Source organism: Pieris rapae, chromosome 11 (assembly GCF_905147795.1).
Source record: "Pieris rapae chromosome 11, ilPieRapa1.1, whole genome shotgun sequence".
Taxonomy (NCBI): Eukaryota; Metazoa; Arthropoda; class Insecta; order Lepidoptera; family Pieridae; genus Pieris; species Pieris rapae.
In genome coordinates, this window is record NC_059519.1 from 6,323,539 (window position 1) to 6,342,017 (window position 18,479).

General features: G+C 32.0%; 1 protein-coding gene across 2 annotated transcripts; it reads right to left on the reverse strand.

The window, feature by feature from the left end:
• Positions 1 to 446: 446 nt before the first annotated feature.
• On the reverse strand, positions 447 to 18,345 carry LOC110994146 (inositol polyphosphate-5-phosphatase A). 2 transcript variants are annotated; one of them, XM_045630099.1, is made up of 13 exons: positions 18,070 to 18,345; positions 15,744 to 15,974; positions 10,605 to 10,772; positions 10,028 to 10,153; positions 9,098 to 9,226; positions 8,566 to 8,727; positions 7,132 to 7,256; positions 6,384 to 6,473; positions 6,023 to 6,122; positions 5,633 to 5,763; positions 4,580 to 4,751; positions 4,194 to 4,230; positions 447 to 775 (listed from the first exon to the last, which is right to left on the reverse strand). In XM_045630099.1, the coding sequence occupies exons 1-13, from the start codon at positions 18,148 to 18,150 to the stop codon at positions 630 to 632; spliced, it is 1,698 nt and encodes a 565-aa protein (XP_045486055.1). In that variant the 5' UTR covers positions 18,151 to 18,345; the 3' UTR covers positions 447 to 629. The 2 variants fall into 2 exon arrangements, with proteins under 2 accessions (XP_045486055.1, XP_045486054.1); XM_045630098.1 differs by lacking the exon at positions 447 to 775 and having other exon boundaries at positions 1,691 to 4,230.
• Positions 18,346 to 18,479: the final 134 nt, after the last annotated feature.

Here is an 18,479-nt window from a genome sequence, read left to right on the forward strand (position 1 = left end):
TGCAAGTATAATTATTTATTTATGCATTTTATTTTCTTCAATATTCTTTCAATCTACCACTCTACCTCTTTCCGAGACTCAGACAAACACGCCTATATAGTCTGCCTCACTCTAACGCCCACCGGCCAAGCTTACGCAACGTCACCGATCTCTTCAGAGATGTGTATACGCATTATGCGTTCTGTCCTGCTCTAACGCGTATTGGCCGAACTTATTACATCATCGCGTATTAGGTTTATTTTCGTTACGGAATTTCTTAATTCGATCGCCACGCTCAAAGCCTGCGATAAAATCTATGCAATAGCTAAAAAAAATCACTAATTTGAAATTCTAGCATATCAAAATGTCAGTTTATAAGCCATACGACACCTAAGAATATTCTACAACTCATCATACGCTCACCTAAGATTGACTCCATTTTTATTTTTCGGTACATACAGTACTGGTAAGAGTAAATTCTGTTTATTATTCTCTTACAGGACAACTAATACGGTTTTTAATATGGTCTTAAATGCAAAGTAAGTTTGCATAAAACCCCTAAAATTCCTTTACGTAAGACAACAATCAAATAGCCATGATAAGTAAATAAAGTCAAACAGGAGCGAATACCTCGCATAGAATCTAAATAATTAGATATCAGTTTCTTTAAACAAATTAGCCGGTGAATTGTTAAAACAAATATATCGACTGTTCTTCTCAGTTGTTTCAGCGCTTTCATCTTCAGAATTCACGCTTTTTGACGCTGTTTCTGTGTGAAACTCGTGTCTGTATGTGCCTGAAATTTAAATTAAAGAAATTACATTTTAACGATTAAAAGTTACATTAAATTTAGCTAAATATCAATATTATTATTCTTAATTGTTTAGTACAACCAGAAGGTATAGATTCAGTCTATGAGCCTTGTCACGTAGCCATTTCCATACAAATCGTATGACGATGTCGATTTACGCTACCCAAAAACATTTGTCTTCAGTCCCAAGGATTTACTTTTTAAAATGACACGTTAAGTCGCGTCAATAGATTGTGATTGATCAATAACTTTAAACTTTATTAAGTATTGTATATAGTATTATCTTTTATTAACATAGCTTTTACACATTTAAAGAAAACACTTTTTTACCGGATTGAAGCTATGTATTTTTATTGTAAACTTAAAATGGAGGACACCGTGAGCAATTTCTGCAGAAGCCCTTCATCTTTTAGTCGATACCAATTACCAACTCCGGTGAAATAAGTACAGATAATACAACTTTTTCTACAGCTGTGAGACTTTTTTGAAATTTTCAACACCTTTTGTCTTTAGTCACCGAGACCACGCACGCTGTAAAGTACGCGAAACGTCGGATAAATTTAAAATTATGTTAAATAATTACAAGTCTACAATAAAAATACATAGCTTCAAGCCGGTACAAATGTGTTTTCTTTAAAAGTATTGCATATTTAAATAACACATTAATCAACTTAAAAAGCAACTAACATTAAAAAATTCTACTTACGTAATACATCTACGTGCTTGGAAAGAAACACATAACTTAGTACAACTACAAAAGACTAACAAAAAAACGGTGTCCCTTAAAAATAAAAATGTGAAGGAAACAATTACCTCAAAAATTTTCGAGGAACACCGCAATTACATTATTCTTTAATTAATCTGTGTACAACAATCAAGCGTGACTAATAAAAAGCAAAATGAAATACGGAATGTTTATTAAGCACTATTTAACAATAACAAGCATTATTTATAGCTAAATCACTAACTGTAGTCAGTTGTACGTCAATGTTTTACTAAATATTAGTCAGAAGCAAAAATCTTTTATTTATAACAAATCATGTGTGCATACAAAACAATTAAGAGAGTTAACACAACACAAAGTCATAATCTTTCATTGTAAAATCAATACAAAAGCCTACAAAATAAATGTAAAAACTATAATTTGCACGATTCCCCAATTTTTTAAACATTTTCTTAAATAAATGTCAAAAAACATTTAAAAGGAAACTAAAATCACGACTACTTCTTTTAAATATTCGAGTTTCAGCAACAAAATTATGTTATGTTATTCGTTGGATATCTAGAATAGCCTTACCTTCTTGCTTTTACAAGATATTTTGTCCAATAAGTAATTGTAAGATCGCTTATACAGCAAATACTTTTTTACTTTTGAACAAACTAATTTATTTTTTCTCTCTCATACTGTTTTTCATTTCTGATTTAATCTGAACAAAACATTGCATTTGAAGTTTGTAAAAGCGAGAAGCCACAGTATATCTAATAACTGGTATAAATAAATATAATACTTTTACCGAGTACAAGTGTTTTGTCCTTTTTGCACTCCCTAGATTATAAAATAGCACCAGAAAAGGACAGACTCATATAAGACTAGAATTAAATCGATTTGGTATCATTTTAAACTTAATTAAAATATAATAATATAGTCCTATTTTGTATTATCATTTAAATAGTTTTTCAGGTTACTTTCAAATTAATCAAGTTTTTACCAACTTCTATGTGATTATTTCATTGGTTTTTTATGAACCCGAGATTCTGGACGAAAATTTCGTCCAGAACCGACAATTTCTTTCGAGATTAACAAGATAGCTCAGCCTGACCATCTATAGGCAGCCGCACGTAAGTCTAGCGCTGGCCGATACGTGGAGGGGATTGCTGCGCATGTGTACTGTGGTGCGGGGGACGGAATGCTACTGGAGAGCCAATCGACACTCTTCATTCCGCTAGCCCCCCTCAGGTACCTTATTTTTTACTTTTGCGCAATAACGGTCAGCGCTAGAGTTTCGTGCCGCTACTTGTACGTGCGTGATAGAAAAAAAAATATGTTCAATGAAATCGCACTTAAAAATTAACGATTCGGTTGGTAAAACATTTAAAAAGTACAACATAGAACCTTAAAGTAAACAGTTAAATGCTTTATTATCGCTCGGACTTCACGGTCACGAAAAGTTAAAAAATCTTTATATTTATTTCTTTTTCTTAATTTTGCATGTTCAAATCCCGTAAGTCATATAAAACATATATTCAAAATTAAGTACAGTACAATAGTAAAATAATAATGTTTGACACAAAATCCGAGCTTTTAAACACCATTTAAGTAGCCATGCATTTTATTCGACTAGTAGAAAACTTATAAGTACACCCGTCGCGAAGCATATAGTACTAAACGCATACTCCTTTAACTTCATAATATGTAAAACCGTCAAAAAATGTATTATATATATTATAAGTTTGATTAAAAAATAATGATTACAATAGAATAGAAATGTTGAGCCTTTTTAGGCTAGGTCACAGTACGTTCGACTTCAACGCACTTATACGCTGCAAACGAACGTACATGCATGCAATGGTAATGCATCTAGTTCAGTACGCTTTTAGACAGAATCTTAAGGCTATTGCATATGCATGCTATGCATGCAAGTCAATTGCATTAAGCACAACAATGTAACTGGTATCTACCAAAACGTGTCGAGTGTAAAAATTCACTTGTGAAAGTCTGCCGTCAAACATCGAGTCACAAAAAACTATATAGTTAATAGCAGACTTGTTAATAAATAAGTACATTAGTACTTCATCAGATCAATAAAGCATCAGGTGCATTTGAAGCAACTACACTTCAACTTCACACGTCTACAAAAACCATAACATTTGAGCGCTAAACAGCAAAGGCCCTTTCGACTACCATCCGACTTGCAAGACTCCTTACTATCTAATCTATGTAATTTAGGAACGTCATCTGACTCATTCAACAATCTGTGTAATCGACTCTTTAACTGCGTGGGCGACACACTACGATCCCGCGACAATTTCGATTTTAAATCGATCGTATCGATAATTTCCGTTTGTTCCTCGGACGACACATCAGGCGAATGAGAATCGACACTTTCCGGAGTGTATGGATCCAAGCATTGTCTGGGACTTAACAGGGACGTGTCGATATCATTAACGAATATATCGTTGTAACTACAATAATCCGCACTAGTTATCTGTACGTAGGGAATCCGAAATAATTTTTCGTTGAGAGAGCCCGTTCGCGTCCTTTTGAGTCTAAATTCGTCGGATAATAGTTTGTCTGGGTGACTGCTGTATAGAATTTTTGGGGTTTTGATCAAATCGGGGTCGGTTGGAATTCTACGCAAGGTAGGGGTTAGACGTGCGGGAGGTCTATTCTCTTTATCGGTACCTCGATCGCTTTGCAGCATCACCCGTAAATATATTGGCTGAAAAAGAATATCTAGATTAAGATACAAACAGTAAGGTTAAGGCAGACAAAAGAAGCGTTCGCTAATGCTATTTCAAACTAAAATTCACTATCACTAAATAAATATAATTTATTAAGTCTAAGATAAGGTCGTACGTTGAAGGAAACTACGCTTTCAGATAATGCACAAAAGTTACCATATTTCAATCTAATTTAAATAATATATAGAATCGAAATGAAATGTACTTATAAAATAAGCGTACTATTAAATGCATTTTATGTGCTAGTAAGTAATGTTTCGAAAAAATATTGTATTGAAATATATGCAGAAATTTAAAGACTACAAGTTTTAGAATCAGTCATATTACCTTATGATCTCCCATACAAGTTGCGTCTCCGATAACTCCGTACTCATTCCTTCGCCTAGAAGGTGCATCTATAAGACGTCTTATTTCAGAAGATTCACCGGCTTTCGGCGAACCCTCAGATTGATTGCGGACTAGTTTACGTCTACCGGGCGAAGCGTCCGAGTCTGAAACTCTGCAATTTGAATTTAATTTTACGATTCAATATCTATTATCGTACTGATGTGAAAAAATAAAAACATTTAAACAAAAATAAATGTAAAAAAATATTAAGTATAACGCACGTTGTTCAAAATTTCAATTGAATGCAATTGTCACGGGTTTAAAACGGGTTTTTACTATCAAGCAAAAAAAGCGCTTTAAATCTGTTTACACAAGGTATACTTTATAGGATTTACAAAGATATGGAACACCAAAAACATCAATTCACAATAAGGCTACCAGATAGTACATGATGAATTATACACCTTAAACTCAACATTATATACACAAGACAACATATACTTTGGATACACTTACACCCTTACAAGTTACTCACTGTTTTTTCGAAAAAAATGTACGCGACTTTAGTCTGAAAATTGGCATATCTATTAATTTATGTGTCCCAACCAATATTTAAAAAAAAACTTGTACATAAAATATTTAATATGCATCAATAAATATTTAATGTACGCTATTAGTTTTAGGTGACGTACTAGCATAAGAATGGGTGGATGTGCTTAGATAATTGTAATTTTTTATTAACGAATTTTACCTCAATTATACTTAGATATATAATATATAAACGGTTTTTTTACATCATTTACATAACTCGAGATATCGAGTTCGTAGCATTCGTTGTCAAAATAATGGTGCCATCTGCTATCAGTTTAAATATCTCGCGTGAAGATAATTGCGTGTTGCCTCTCAAACTACCTTCAAGATATATGTATGAATTTTATTCTATATACGATAACTTTTCATATTCGTATGGAAAGTTTTTAGTAAATAGAAACTGTATTCCAACAATTGATATATAATAGATACCATAAAACGAACCACTAGTTATATATTTACCTCGCATTAATAGCCTGTTGCACGCTGGTGGGATCAGCAATACTCTTTCTACTGACTGTAGTTACAGGAACATTCAAACCATCTATTTCAGCGACGCTGCCTTTTTTCTCGAGCTTTTTATTTGGACTCCACTGAAATATTATCTTTATTAAATCCTGACTATTATACTACTACTATTCATATATCTCCACTTGCATAAAAACCTATTAATTAAACAGTATATTGAATGGTTATACGACGGCAAATTCCGCAACATTTTACACAAATAATTTAAGAACAACTAAACAATTTATTTGAAACTAAACAAAACAAATATGTACCTTATGTTTGTAGAAAGGGTATACTTTCCAAAACAATTGAATTTTGACGTGATATTTATAATTTAGGTACCTGGTTGTTATGCCTAGCTGGTGATGCGGATCTGGCCGGGCTGCTATCTGACGAAGACAACCTTCCACTTCCACTGTCCGTCGAGTCTGTTACGGACTTCCTGCAAATTGTATATGAAATCATGAAATGATAAGACTCACTTGGATAAGACCAAGAAGCCTCACTTAAAGCCTTAAAAAGATGAACCAACTATGAACATTATTAACATATAGAAGTTCCAAGAATACTTGTAATCGAATACGTGGTTATTTACCATTAACGACTTGCAACGTGTACTTACTTGACACACGCGCACGTATGCACGCACACGTACGCACGAACACACACACTCAATCGTCGGTATAAAACTTAAATTTTTTACCTAGAATTATGCACACGATTTTCTGCTCTGTCTTGCACCAAAAGTCTCGCGGACTGTGAGAGAAGCACTCGGTCGCACCACGCTGGACATCTGCAATAATTTATCATCTGTATTTTTTTAATATAGAGAATTAGTCGCAGCTCTTGAGGTCGTATGATCGTTCCCCGGCCGTGCACCAATGGACTTTCTGTCTATATGCGTATAACATTGGCTCGAACGGTGAAGGAAAACATCGTGATGAAACCGACATGTCTTAGACCCAAAAAGACGTATGTCAGGATCAGGAGGCTTTTCACCTACTTGCCTTTTAGATTGAAACATGATCATGAAACAGATTCAGAAGAGGCCTAGACCTAGAGGTTGTAACACCACCGAGCCATTTTATTTTTTTTATATTTTTTAAATATAATATTAGCGACGATAGCCGTGACTTACGATTAATAGCATAGTTCAAACCACAGAACTTAAAGTAACTCTAGTAGTCGTCTGTTTACTGTTATTTTATAGACGCCACAAATGAACCCAGAAATAAAGCGAGTAATAAAGCATTACTGTAATTTTTTTATGAAATATTCATATTAAAAATCTCCGCTTCTATTACTTATGAGTATAGCTTGGGAAGTCCCTCCTTTAATTTTCTTGAGAAACATTCATTGTTCAAGACTAACTTGCTTCAATGTGATAAATGAACCAGACGTAACATGTGTGCCCTACAAAATTTAAAAATTATTTAATAAATTCAACCTACCTAGTTTTCATATAATGTGTGGGCAAATGAACGTCCTCCTCGAAGGGGTAAGATGGCGGAAATTTAACCGGAAATTCGTACAAATGCGGTTTTAAGGCTTCTAATTCACGATCGTACTTTTGGAGCTGTGAAAACAACACAGATAAGTTAAAATTAACCGTCCAGATATTTTACTTTTTTCATGTAAATGTACTTCACTAATATACTATGTAACTCTCTATTCATAACTGGTAGAATTTTAGCATAAAGTGTCCGTACTCAGAGGGTGTCAATTAGTAAGAAATTATTCTCGGAAGCGTTTGATGTTTTACATACCAACCCGGGGATTTGAAGACATGACGTCATGACCAAACATGATCACCGATGTGGTCAAATGTAAAAAAAATATATCTATATGTATTATTATAATAAAAATAAACAACTTATTATTATATATCATATATATAAGGCAGAGCCTGAACGATTATAATAATTTTTCGGACAGTCCTTGAAATTATAAAGGAATAACATTATCTTAGCAATGCACAATTCTTGTTTCTTTTTTTTTTGTTTTTGTCATTTCATTCATATTATTGTATTCATTACCGGTGTCCTACTATCGAGGCCACACGTTGGTAGCTTGTTTCATTTTATGTGGCCTTGTGGGCGCCGCTCTAAATATGCCTCAATTAGAGAACGTTATGTCAATGATGTGAGTTCTATAAATATATTTAATTTTTACATATTAACGTATATTATAATAAGGCCCGGAGCACATGGCATTGTCACGTTCTTTTAACGTACAATCAGCTAGGTGTTCATATAACAGATTTTTATATGTGTAAAAATGAACAGTGTCTCAAAACTGCTATTTGCCCTATATGCCACTGCAAACCGAATTACATTAAAGTTCATTAGATTTGCCTGACAAATCCGATTTTTTGCAGTACAAAGTAAATATATCGCGTACTTTTATGTACACTGTATGCGCCACTTTTTATTCGTTAATACGTATTCTGCAAAAAAACGTGCAGGAAAATGACGTGTGATCATGGCCTAAGATGTATTAATTAAATAACAAGTTTTTCAATAAAAATACATTTTCTCGAATAGGTTATATTTTGCCGAAGGACAAACACACAAATGTCATTCAGATTAGTAAAAGTGCTCGATTTAAAGATTCTTTAAAAATATATTTCCATTTCCGTAACATTATGTGTGCTTATAGATCTTAAATATGTATTAATGGTGCACGCATAGTCTGCAATAGCATGGAATACGTCTATTTAGTAATTATTTTTAAACTGTTTTTTCCTCATTTTCCTTCCATTTACTTGTAATAATAACAAAGCCTCCTCTAAACCCTTCCAAAGTTTCCTTGCTTTGTGCAATGCCGGATCCATCTACCAATGTAGGACTAATTTTAATTAACTACCCACTAATCATACTTCTTACCCAGGACTCCCTGAAGAGCTTCTGATGGTCAACATGAGAGAATTCCTTCTTGCCAATTGTTAGAACCACTCTGTCTTCACTCTTAGATCGGTATTGCATCTTCGACGATTCAACATTCGCCCCATTCGACATTCGACTTGCGATTAAATTGTCTGTTATTCTCTGTAAATATAACATCTTTAAACCATACCACAAGGTAAATAATTAAACACGTGAGTCACTAAACGTGAATTAGGTTTTTTAAATGCCTTAAAAACATTAACAAAGACAGTGTTGACTTTTCTTTCCATATCTGAATTTATTTTGCTTTATGTATAAAAAAGTCAAAACCGTTTACGACGACATCGTTTAGAACAACATACCGGTTTGTTCAATATGAGGGTTAGGTTAGTGACCGTAATTTTGACAATTACCTGAACAAGATCTTTGTCAAAGATATTGACTTCTGTCAGACTTAAAATGTTTGCCAGAACTAGGTGTTTTATTGACATAATTAAACAAACTTTTTAATATTTTTTTTTAAATTACCAACCTTTACAACGCCTCCAGTATCCGTTCGGAAGTTGAAGTCTCCAAATATGAAGTAAGGTGCCGCGTTGACATCAGAATGCAAGTGTCGTAAAGTATGACGTAAAGCACGCCGTCGGCTACGGCAGTACACCTGCAAGATACAAAAATTCCCTTAATTTTCCAGCAGTATATTCTGCATATCCTCAACTGACATAAGGAAACCGCTAAACTAAATACTATTATATGTACGTAAAATGTGTACGTAAAATTAAAATATGTACGTAAAATAAATATTTAAATTATGATTATGAATTTTCTTAACAAATTATTACTTCACGGGGATTCAGACTGGGAAAGATTCGAATTTATTTCAGAAAACATAAAAAATAAGAAAAAAATCAAAAAAAATCACATAAAATCTTATTAATTAATGACACGTCATACAATTGCGACTCGTCAATTGTTAAGTAATAAGGAATCTCAAAGGATGTCCATTTAACAATCCTTATTCATCTATTGCATAAAACAAAGTAATCGGGTAATGTCTTTTGTTTAAAAAAATGGGGAGAAGCAGGTGTTATAAACTATTTTAATTTTTTAAAAACAATAAAAATATTAACTTGGGAACACAGACACATATAACATTTTTCTTAAAATGGTTCCCAAATCTAATTTTAATCCGATGTTATAATTAAAAATACACATTATTTTTTAAAAAGAAATGTGCCTTTACACTGTAACTTCCGCTTTTGTATGCAAGTTTGTAGTAATTCTCTCAATATCTGTAGAAAGACGTAAGTATCACAGAAGAGCAATAGATTAATAAGATTAATAGATAGAGCAATAAGCTTGTCATATTTAAGGCAGGACTTGTAAGTCACATTCTGTTCCTTCCACCAAGTAAGGTGCAAACAACCGCAAGTCTTATTAGTTATAATCAAAGATGACTTACAGAAGGATAAGGCTCCATTGCCAATAAGTTCGAAGCATCGTGGAACAAATGTATGTTCACAAACTCCACAGCTGTACCGCGAATGGACCAGCGTGTACGCAGAAATCCCTTGCGAGACCATTTGCACTGAAATAATATTAATTGTGGTTATAGGCATATCGTACTTCTGTCTTACAACCAAAAATATTTGTTTCATTTTGAAATTAAACGAAACATGAAGTCACTTCAATGTGATTGGCCAACAGCGTAGACCAATCACAGTCACGCGATACGATCAGTGATTTCGTTTGTGAACTGTAAATTATTTACCGGGATGTAATACAATACATGGCATGTTCACTATGCATGAACCGGACTTTTGGAAGTTCAATTTATCTATCTAATACCAATAGAAAGATAGTTTATTTCATTAAATTCTAGTGAATTTGAAGGATTTTTTGCATTTTAATTAATTGTTATATTCAGAAATACTCAGTTTTTTTATATCAATGTCATGTTAAATTTCTACATACATATATAACTAAAATTCGTTTCGACTTTTTTTGAAAAAAATTAAACGCAGTTCAGCATTTCTTACCTCAGGAAAGAAGTGCTGTGGAAACTTGACTTTCTCCTTAGTGGTGATCTTCTCAATGTTACCGCTGTTGACTTCTTTGCCCGTCACTTCTACGTAGTTCCGTCTCTCAAAGTCCCATATTTTGAGATCAGTCAGTGATGTATGTGCAAAGTACATATTGCCAAGCGCCTGTCAATAAAACCGAATGAAAATTATCGAAATTGAAGATAGATTATTTAATTTAAGAACCCAAAACGTTAAACCGGTAAAATTTAAAAATTAATTTGACTATTCTAAAACGAATCTCGAAATTATATTATCATTTTAATAGAATTCCAATTGCTGTTCGGAATCGCTGTTGAAGTGCTATTAAAAAACTTAAAAATTAAGTTTTTAAATCCGTAACCTTGAGAGTACCGATATATTCGCTACCGATATTGAGAGTACTACAATATATCGAATTGCATTCAAAAACGTCGGGTTTGGCAAGCAGAGTATGTGCGATGTAATGTTAAAGCCAAATTATTAAAATGTTTGATTGGGATTGATACATGCCGTGACCAATCACGATCATACCAACGACGAAATCATGTCGCTTACATCACATTCCGAGTTTTCTATTTATGTTATAAAAATCTATATATATCAATAAAAATTAATCGCTAAATGTTTTGTTGAGCGCACAACTCAAAGGCGGCAGTACTAATTCGAGTAATTTTTATTTATTCATTGAACTCTATAAAAGGTTTTTATGGAGAACAATTGGAAAATATAAAAATAGTTATTGTTATGAATAATTTATTTATTTGATATGGGTAGTACAGCAAAATCTTCTATATGTTGGTATGTATCTATTAAAAGGCAGGCTATATAAAAAAAATAGTAAGACTAAACGAAGTTCGCGGAGCAAGGTAGTTATTAGGTAATATTAGTGCATTGTAAAATACGTTTCATACGCAACACGACAATTTAATATAATAATGTGGCAATCTTGTTACAGTACCTACCCACGGTTCACCATAATACCAACGTAAATTCATTTCATTAGCGGCTTTTACACATGTTATCTTTTAAATTACTTTTATTACAATATCTATAGTAGAGATACCGATAACTTTGACATACAATGTTTTGAAGTGTGAACACATGAGTTATATTAAAGTAAAATATACATCATAAAGTTATTAGTTATGGCAAATATTCGTAACTTTCAGTTTCTGACACAAATGATTTTAAAACTTTTAATACACGAATAATTTATCTCTTAAGCTACAAAAGCTCTACGTTCGTGGTACTTCCAAATACGTAGAACTAACCCCGCATCCATCCATTATTCGTCTACAGCTAAAAGCAGATCCATTTCAAAATACGACGCAAGTGAATTTGGTCATATACAGAATCTACTACTCAAGTATTACATATGTTTTAATAAGGACAATCAAATACTTCATCAAATCGAAAAAACTATACAAAAAGGATATACACGTGTGAAAATGAGATCTGAACTTAAGACGCAACAGATCCGTGCAACTTCCTCACAATCAAGTAGCCTGCGATATCGCAGCACACAACTCCGGAGGGGACTTTTGTATCGGAGAAGTCGCATGATTCCACCAAGCATCCGTGAATATAAATAGCAATTAGGTAGTTATATAACAAATCAAAAGAAAACATTAATTTATTTATTAACTCTTCGTTACCTTACAATATAAAAATTGAACATAATTAAATGAAAAGGAAACTGGCGGCTTTATCGCTTTCGAGCGATTTCTTCCAGGCAGCCACTGTGAGTAAAGGAAAAAAAAATTAAATTACATAAGGTAGACGAGAAGTGCAAAAATACATATTACACATATATAATGAGAAAAAAAAACTTAACGGGAACAAAAAAAAACTAAACTGATACAGGATACATGAAAAACAAAAAGTAAAAAGTGCACATGAATCACGATAATTTAATTCAAGATCAGTCTCACGTCAGCTAGTAGTTAGTACGCAAATTAGGGATATGACGTGGACAGGTAATGTTTGTACAGCAGATATTTAAAGGAAGATAGAGAAGGAGCTAAGCCTAACTGCAGAATAATAATAAATAAATAACAGTGCAAGATGGATAAAACGAAAGGTTTAAGCTGGTTAAACCCGACAAAACCTGTAAAATAACCATTAAACAATGACGACAAACGCCACCTGCCTAGTCGTCTAGTCAAGTATTGTATTACGTCATGTGGACTTTACGTACTGTTTGCGGTAAAGGCCGTACTTATACGTCGCAATAACACAAACATCGCAATGTAATTAAAATTCCAAAAATAAAGTATTTACGAACCTTACGTTTTACGATCTGACAATTTACAAAGCAATATTAAAAAATTTACAACGCCAAAAAACACCGCAAAACCATAAACAGTGTACAATGTTATTTCACAATGTATATAAAATATCCTCCGACGAGTCATTACCGCACATAAAAATATATTATGTAGATATAATAATTGACGTCACTATTTAAATTATCACCTTGACTCGCAAAGAAAAATATACGCACCAAGATTTATTATAATCCAATAGCTGTTGTGAGGATTCAGTCTCAGTCAACGTAAACAGAGGAATATTTTTAAACAATTTGAATCTCCAATTTTGTTACCACCACGAAAGTCTACGGGGTAAAAATAATATATTACAACTTTTTGAGTCTTCATCGCACGTTTTGACCTTAACAAGCATAAAAATAACATCTGTGAGAGGTACATTTGGGATTGATTCCCCATTTATTTGAATGTATGGGGCATTAACCTATTTAAGTCAGAATAAAACTTATTATAACGTCTATGTATATTTGCTACGACTATACGATAAAAGATTTAATTATACGATTCAAAGAATTTCTGCGAACCTTCTCTTTGTATAGGTTTGATGAGCATTGGATGAGAGGTAATTTGTGTGAAACTAAATAAATTACGGGCATACAAATTGGGTTTGAATTGAGATTCAACGATCAGTAATACTGAATAAACATTGTAACTAATTTAATAACATATCAAAGGCATTTGTTGGTGTTAATAAGATACCTTATGGATCGTATCACTCAATTATGACTCTAGGAAAATTATTAACAGTTAGGGCTATACCAAACCATTCTACTTGTGGCCATACATATATTTTTTAATTCATACCTACTCTTACCATATTTTTTGTAAGTACACACTATACAATATACTTACACAGATGCATCACACATGCATTGTATATGATTTACGAAAATAAAGCTGTTTTCGCTGGTTTGTTATTTGCATCTCTTACACGTACAGATTTGTTCTCACTTTAATATACAGTTCTTTTATTTAAGTAAATTTTAAGTAACTTATGAATTAAAATTATGTAACGCTAATGTTAAATACTCTATTGCTTAGGATAAGATTCAGAAACAAGACTCCCCGCACGTCAAAAAAGTATTGGATGTTGACGTACGGGAGTCATAGTTCGCACTAAGTCTGTTTCTGTATCTCACCCTTAATCACGGGGACTTAGACCGAATATTTTGATTTGTCTCAGCATTTATAAGCTGATGGTAAATCGGTACAGTAATTTTTGAAGTGAAACTTCTTTATTGGCGTTGAAAAAAAAATTACCGTCACATTTTTCGTTACGCGCCATTTTTTCCTGCCCCTACCACGGTTTATTTGAAGAGATTTAAAGCCATTAACATATATATAATAACGATAAAATATATAATAACGATAACAATGATAGTAATAATTCTATTACAATTAATAAAATTCTGTAATAATCTGAGTAGTAATAAGGTACAATGAAATAATTGTATTATTTGTATTAATGTCTATGATAATAAAAGCCTTTTGTTAAACTTTATTTAACCAATTTCTGTAAAGTATATAGTAAATAATTTTTCGGAAAATAAGGTCATAAGGAAATTTCACTTACGTGTGTACACTAGTACACACACACATTTTTTATGTAAAGCCTTTTTAAAGCCACAGAAACAAAGTTTCGCTTTGGCAATTAGCTTCGTAATTGTTTAAGATAAAAAAAAGAATGACTTTGTTTATACAAGCCTTAACATCTCCCTTTTAAGGGCAGCTCTAGTAATTATAATTAGCCATTTATATTACGTCGTGTCAATCAATTCGATTTATAGCTTTAATAACGCGAGCTAACTAGCTTATTTAGAATTTCATTATAAAAATATATTTCTTGGTCAATTTACGTTGTTACGCGCTGTTAGTTTAAAAGTACATAAGCATAAAAATAGTCGCTTGAATACGTAAAAAGAGGCCTCCGAAACCTTTATGAAATATCATATGATCTTAAAAACATACTTTTACTGATAAAAAACAGAGAAATAAGTTTCGTAGTACAACAGGTCGGACTATATAAAATTATAACGATAATACTATGACAGGCCAATGCCACCCACCATAGAGCGACCGCAATGTACCGGTTCCATTGACGTCATTACACATATAAGGGTCTTCCGATAGGCCCAAGTTATAACATTTAAGACGTCATCGCTTTGTCATCGACTGAGAATTTCAATCAGATCATGGAAGATATGTGTGGAATATTTATTTCAGATTTATATCCAAGTCACATAAGCAGTTCTTAATTTAAAATTTTATGACTATTTATAATGGAGCACAACTAACGGGACACTGTCAATAGACTACTACTAAAAATATTTTAGTCATTGATGTTTGGTTGGCCTTTTTATTAACCCTAAACAATAAATGTTTCGCCAGGACTTACAAGGTCACTAAACCGCTTTACCACTTGTATTTATATACGTTTATTATTATTTAATAGTTTCTATTTCTAAAGTACACTTGATTTTGTACAGGCCTCGTGGAGTGATGTAGTTTTATCAATTCTGATTTCAGACTGCGAAATTCTTCTAGTAAAAATATTTGATGAAATAAAATACTTAATGTTATCAATTATAGGAAGCGATATGGGTCGGTTGCGTCGCTTCATTATATTGAAAACTAATGTTACACAAAATAATTTTACGCGTTTGTATTTATCGAGAACTCGTATTTATTTTATATAGTTAATTAAATATGCTAATAAGTTTTAATTGCTATCATTCTTAATAGCTAACGTCAGTAAGTTGAATTGCCATGTAATAGCTAAAATACTCACAGTAAACTTTTCAGGCGAGCTAAAGTCTTCATCAAGAAATATCCTGATCTTGTCATAGAGCCTTAACTCAGGACAGTCACACAGTCGTTGCACAAAATCTTTTACATACTGCATCGACTTCTCGTACGCCTTCCCACCAACTTCTTGTAAATGCAAGGCTATGAATTTTGGGTCCATTCTTGATACGGCTTGAAGGAATTCTGAAGTCCATATTGGTAGCATGACAGATGGCTGTAAGAATAAAAAAAGTTTTACTTTTGTATGCATATGGATGCAGCAGCACTGTTGGAACGGTCAGAAAATATAACCAAATTTCTATGGTTTTAGTCTAAGTATACAAATATTACTTTAAATAAGTTAATTTTGTAGCGAGCCGCACATAGCACATTATATGAATGTATACAAAAACCTTCGACCAAAATAAAACTGATATTGTATAAAATCGCTTACTAAATGCTTTATTGTAAGCTTATAAAATATTTTTATTATATTACATTTTCCTACTTCATAACTAAATTCTATTTATAATATAAACGAGAATAAGTTAGACAAGGACGTAATGACGAAAATACGCGTCATATCGCAATGACTGTCTACGTACGTAATACGGTATTATAATATATTGTTTACTATGAACTATGTTACATATATATTGAAATTATAATTTTCTTGTAATGTGGTCTTTCCGGATATCTTTTGTAATTGCCATCATTGTTAAGTGATGACAGAATATCTAAATAAAATATAGATTTACAAGTGATTCAACTTCGCAACATAATACTTTTTGTCTACTATATTAGTATTAACTTTACACTTTTTAATACTGAGTAACCTACTTCCAGGTAATTTTTAACAAACAAAAGTGATTTGATATAGATAGTGAAATTGATTGCTGTTTAGTTTAAATTTTTGGTCCAATTCATAGACCTTGTCTTTATCCTCTACACATTGCATTCTTAACTGACATTTGGAAGTGTTTGATAGGCCATACTATATAAATATATAAAGATGTAGAAGAATATGAAGTAAAATTTATAACAAGATACTTGTAACAATGCCCTTAAATTAATGGGATCATGCAATTTTTTGTATTTTTAATAAGTTTGTCTTAAGATTTGAACATCAAATATAAGTAATTATCAGGATGTATGATATATGAAAAGAACACAACATCGTAACCATTTCTGAGCTTCAAGCATATAGTAATATACCAGCTAAACAATTCTGTAAAAAATATCACATAGCCGGAATACAATACAATCCATCAGACAATAGATTTACATCACTTGTCTTGTCCGTTTATCAAATTTATGGTATTTCGAAAATATTAAAGGATTTATTTCACATATAAATAATATACTTATAAAATATTTATCATGAACCTTCTAAATCAATTTGGAACTAATAATGTGATTTACAATTACTCCTTGCTTCAGGAAAAGTTATGCTTACAGTTTCTGGTCAAAAAATACATACTTAACCTTGACTGACTTAATAGTTTATATCTTAATAATATTATTTATGACGAGTACATACATGTATTTTATAAAAGGGATATTTATAAAAAATGACAAAAGTCTGTAAACTACAACTTTATATTTTAACTGAATTATAATAATTGATTTAATTTAAACTAAAATGAAATAAATTGTGTTTGATTTTGATAACGTTTTTGAATTATGAAGATGGGCTGGAAATCTTAACAACTAAGTAGAAGGTAAGGGCAAGATAACACAGATACAACATAGTTAAATCACAATTAATAATTTAAAATATGGATTTATTAATATATATTGTACACAAGTTATTAATGTAAAATCAACATACAAATGAAAAATAGGAAAGGTGGTGCTTCATGAATATTGTAAACATTGTACTATGTATCAAGATAAACTTCTGATTACAGAATCCTACATACATCTTCCATTATGCATAATTCTGTTCATGATTAAGGAACAGAGGGTATAAAACTAAGGACTGTACATTACTGGTATATTAATTAAATAAAAATTATAAATTTGTCCTAACATGCAATTAATTAAGATTGATTAATTTTTAAATAAGAGTAGAGACACTATGACCTAATAATTAAATCAAATGTTTTGTAAATTATGTTGCATGTCAATTTGAAACCCAAAGGCACTTATGTGTTTTAATTCAAAAAAATCGTTATCTTCGTAAGTGGGTGTAAATAAGGCCTTAATCGAACGAATGTTATAATTAGATCAGTTTAAACATGCGCAAAGACTTAAAGCAGTCGTTTAAGTTAACGATTATTCTAGGTGGCAGGATCAAAGTGAATGTATGTAAAACAAACGAAACTTACGTCTTCAAATATTGAACCGACATTGGCAGTTACTAACAGTAGAGGGACTTTATCAGAACCCATTTTTTTAAACTTCAACATTGCGAAAATCAATCACAAGAATTTTACTCGTGTTAAACCTTGGCACTAAGATTTCGTCACTCACTAGTCCACGAATAAACAATGTTTAATTTCATGTTGTTTTGCAAAATCATTGAGCTGTTAAACCAACATGAACAATTATTTCGTAAAATTTTAAATTCGCTCAGCCTTCGTCTTCAGCCCTCGCCCTTTCAATAATTATTTTGACAACATAGTATTGCTATTAAGTGATATGTCAAACACTTGCTAAATCTGTCACAATACATATTTTGAAAATTTGACAATTTGATGAAATTGAATTGTCCAATATCGTTCTTTCATTCCTTTTT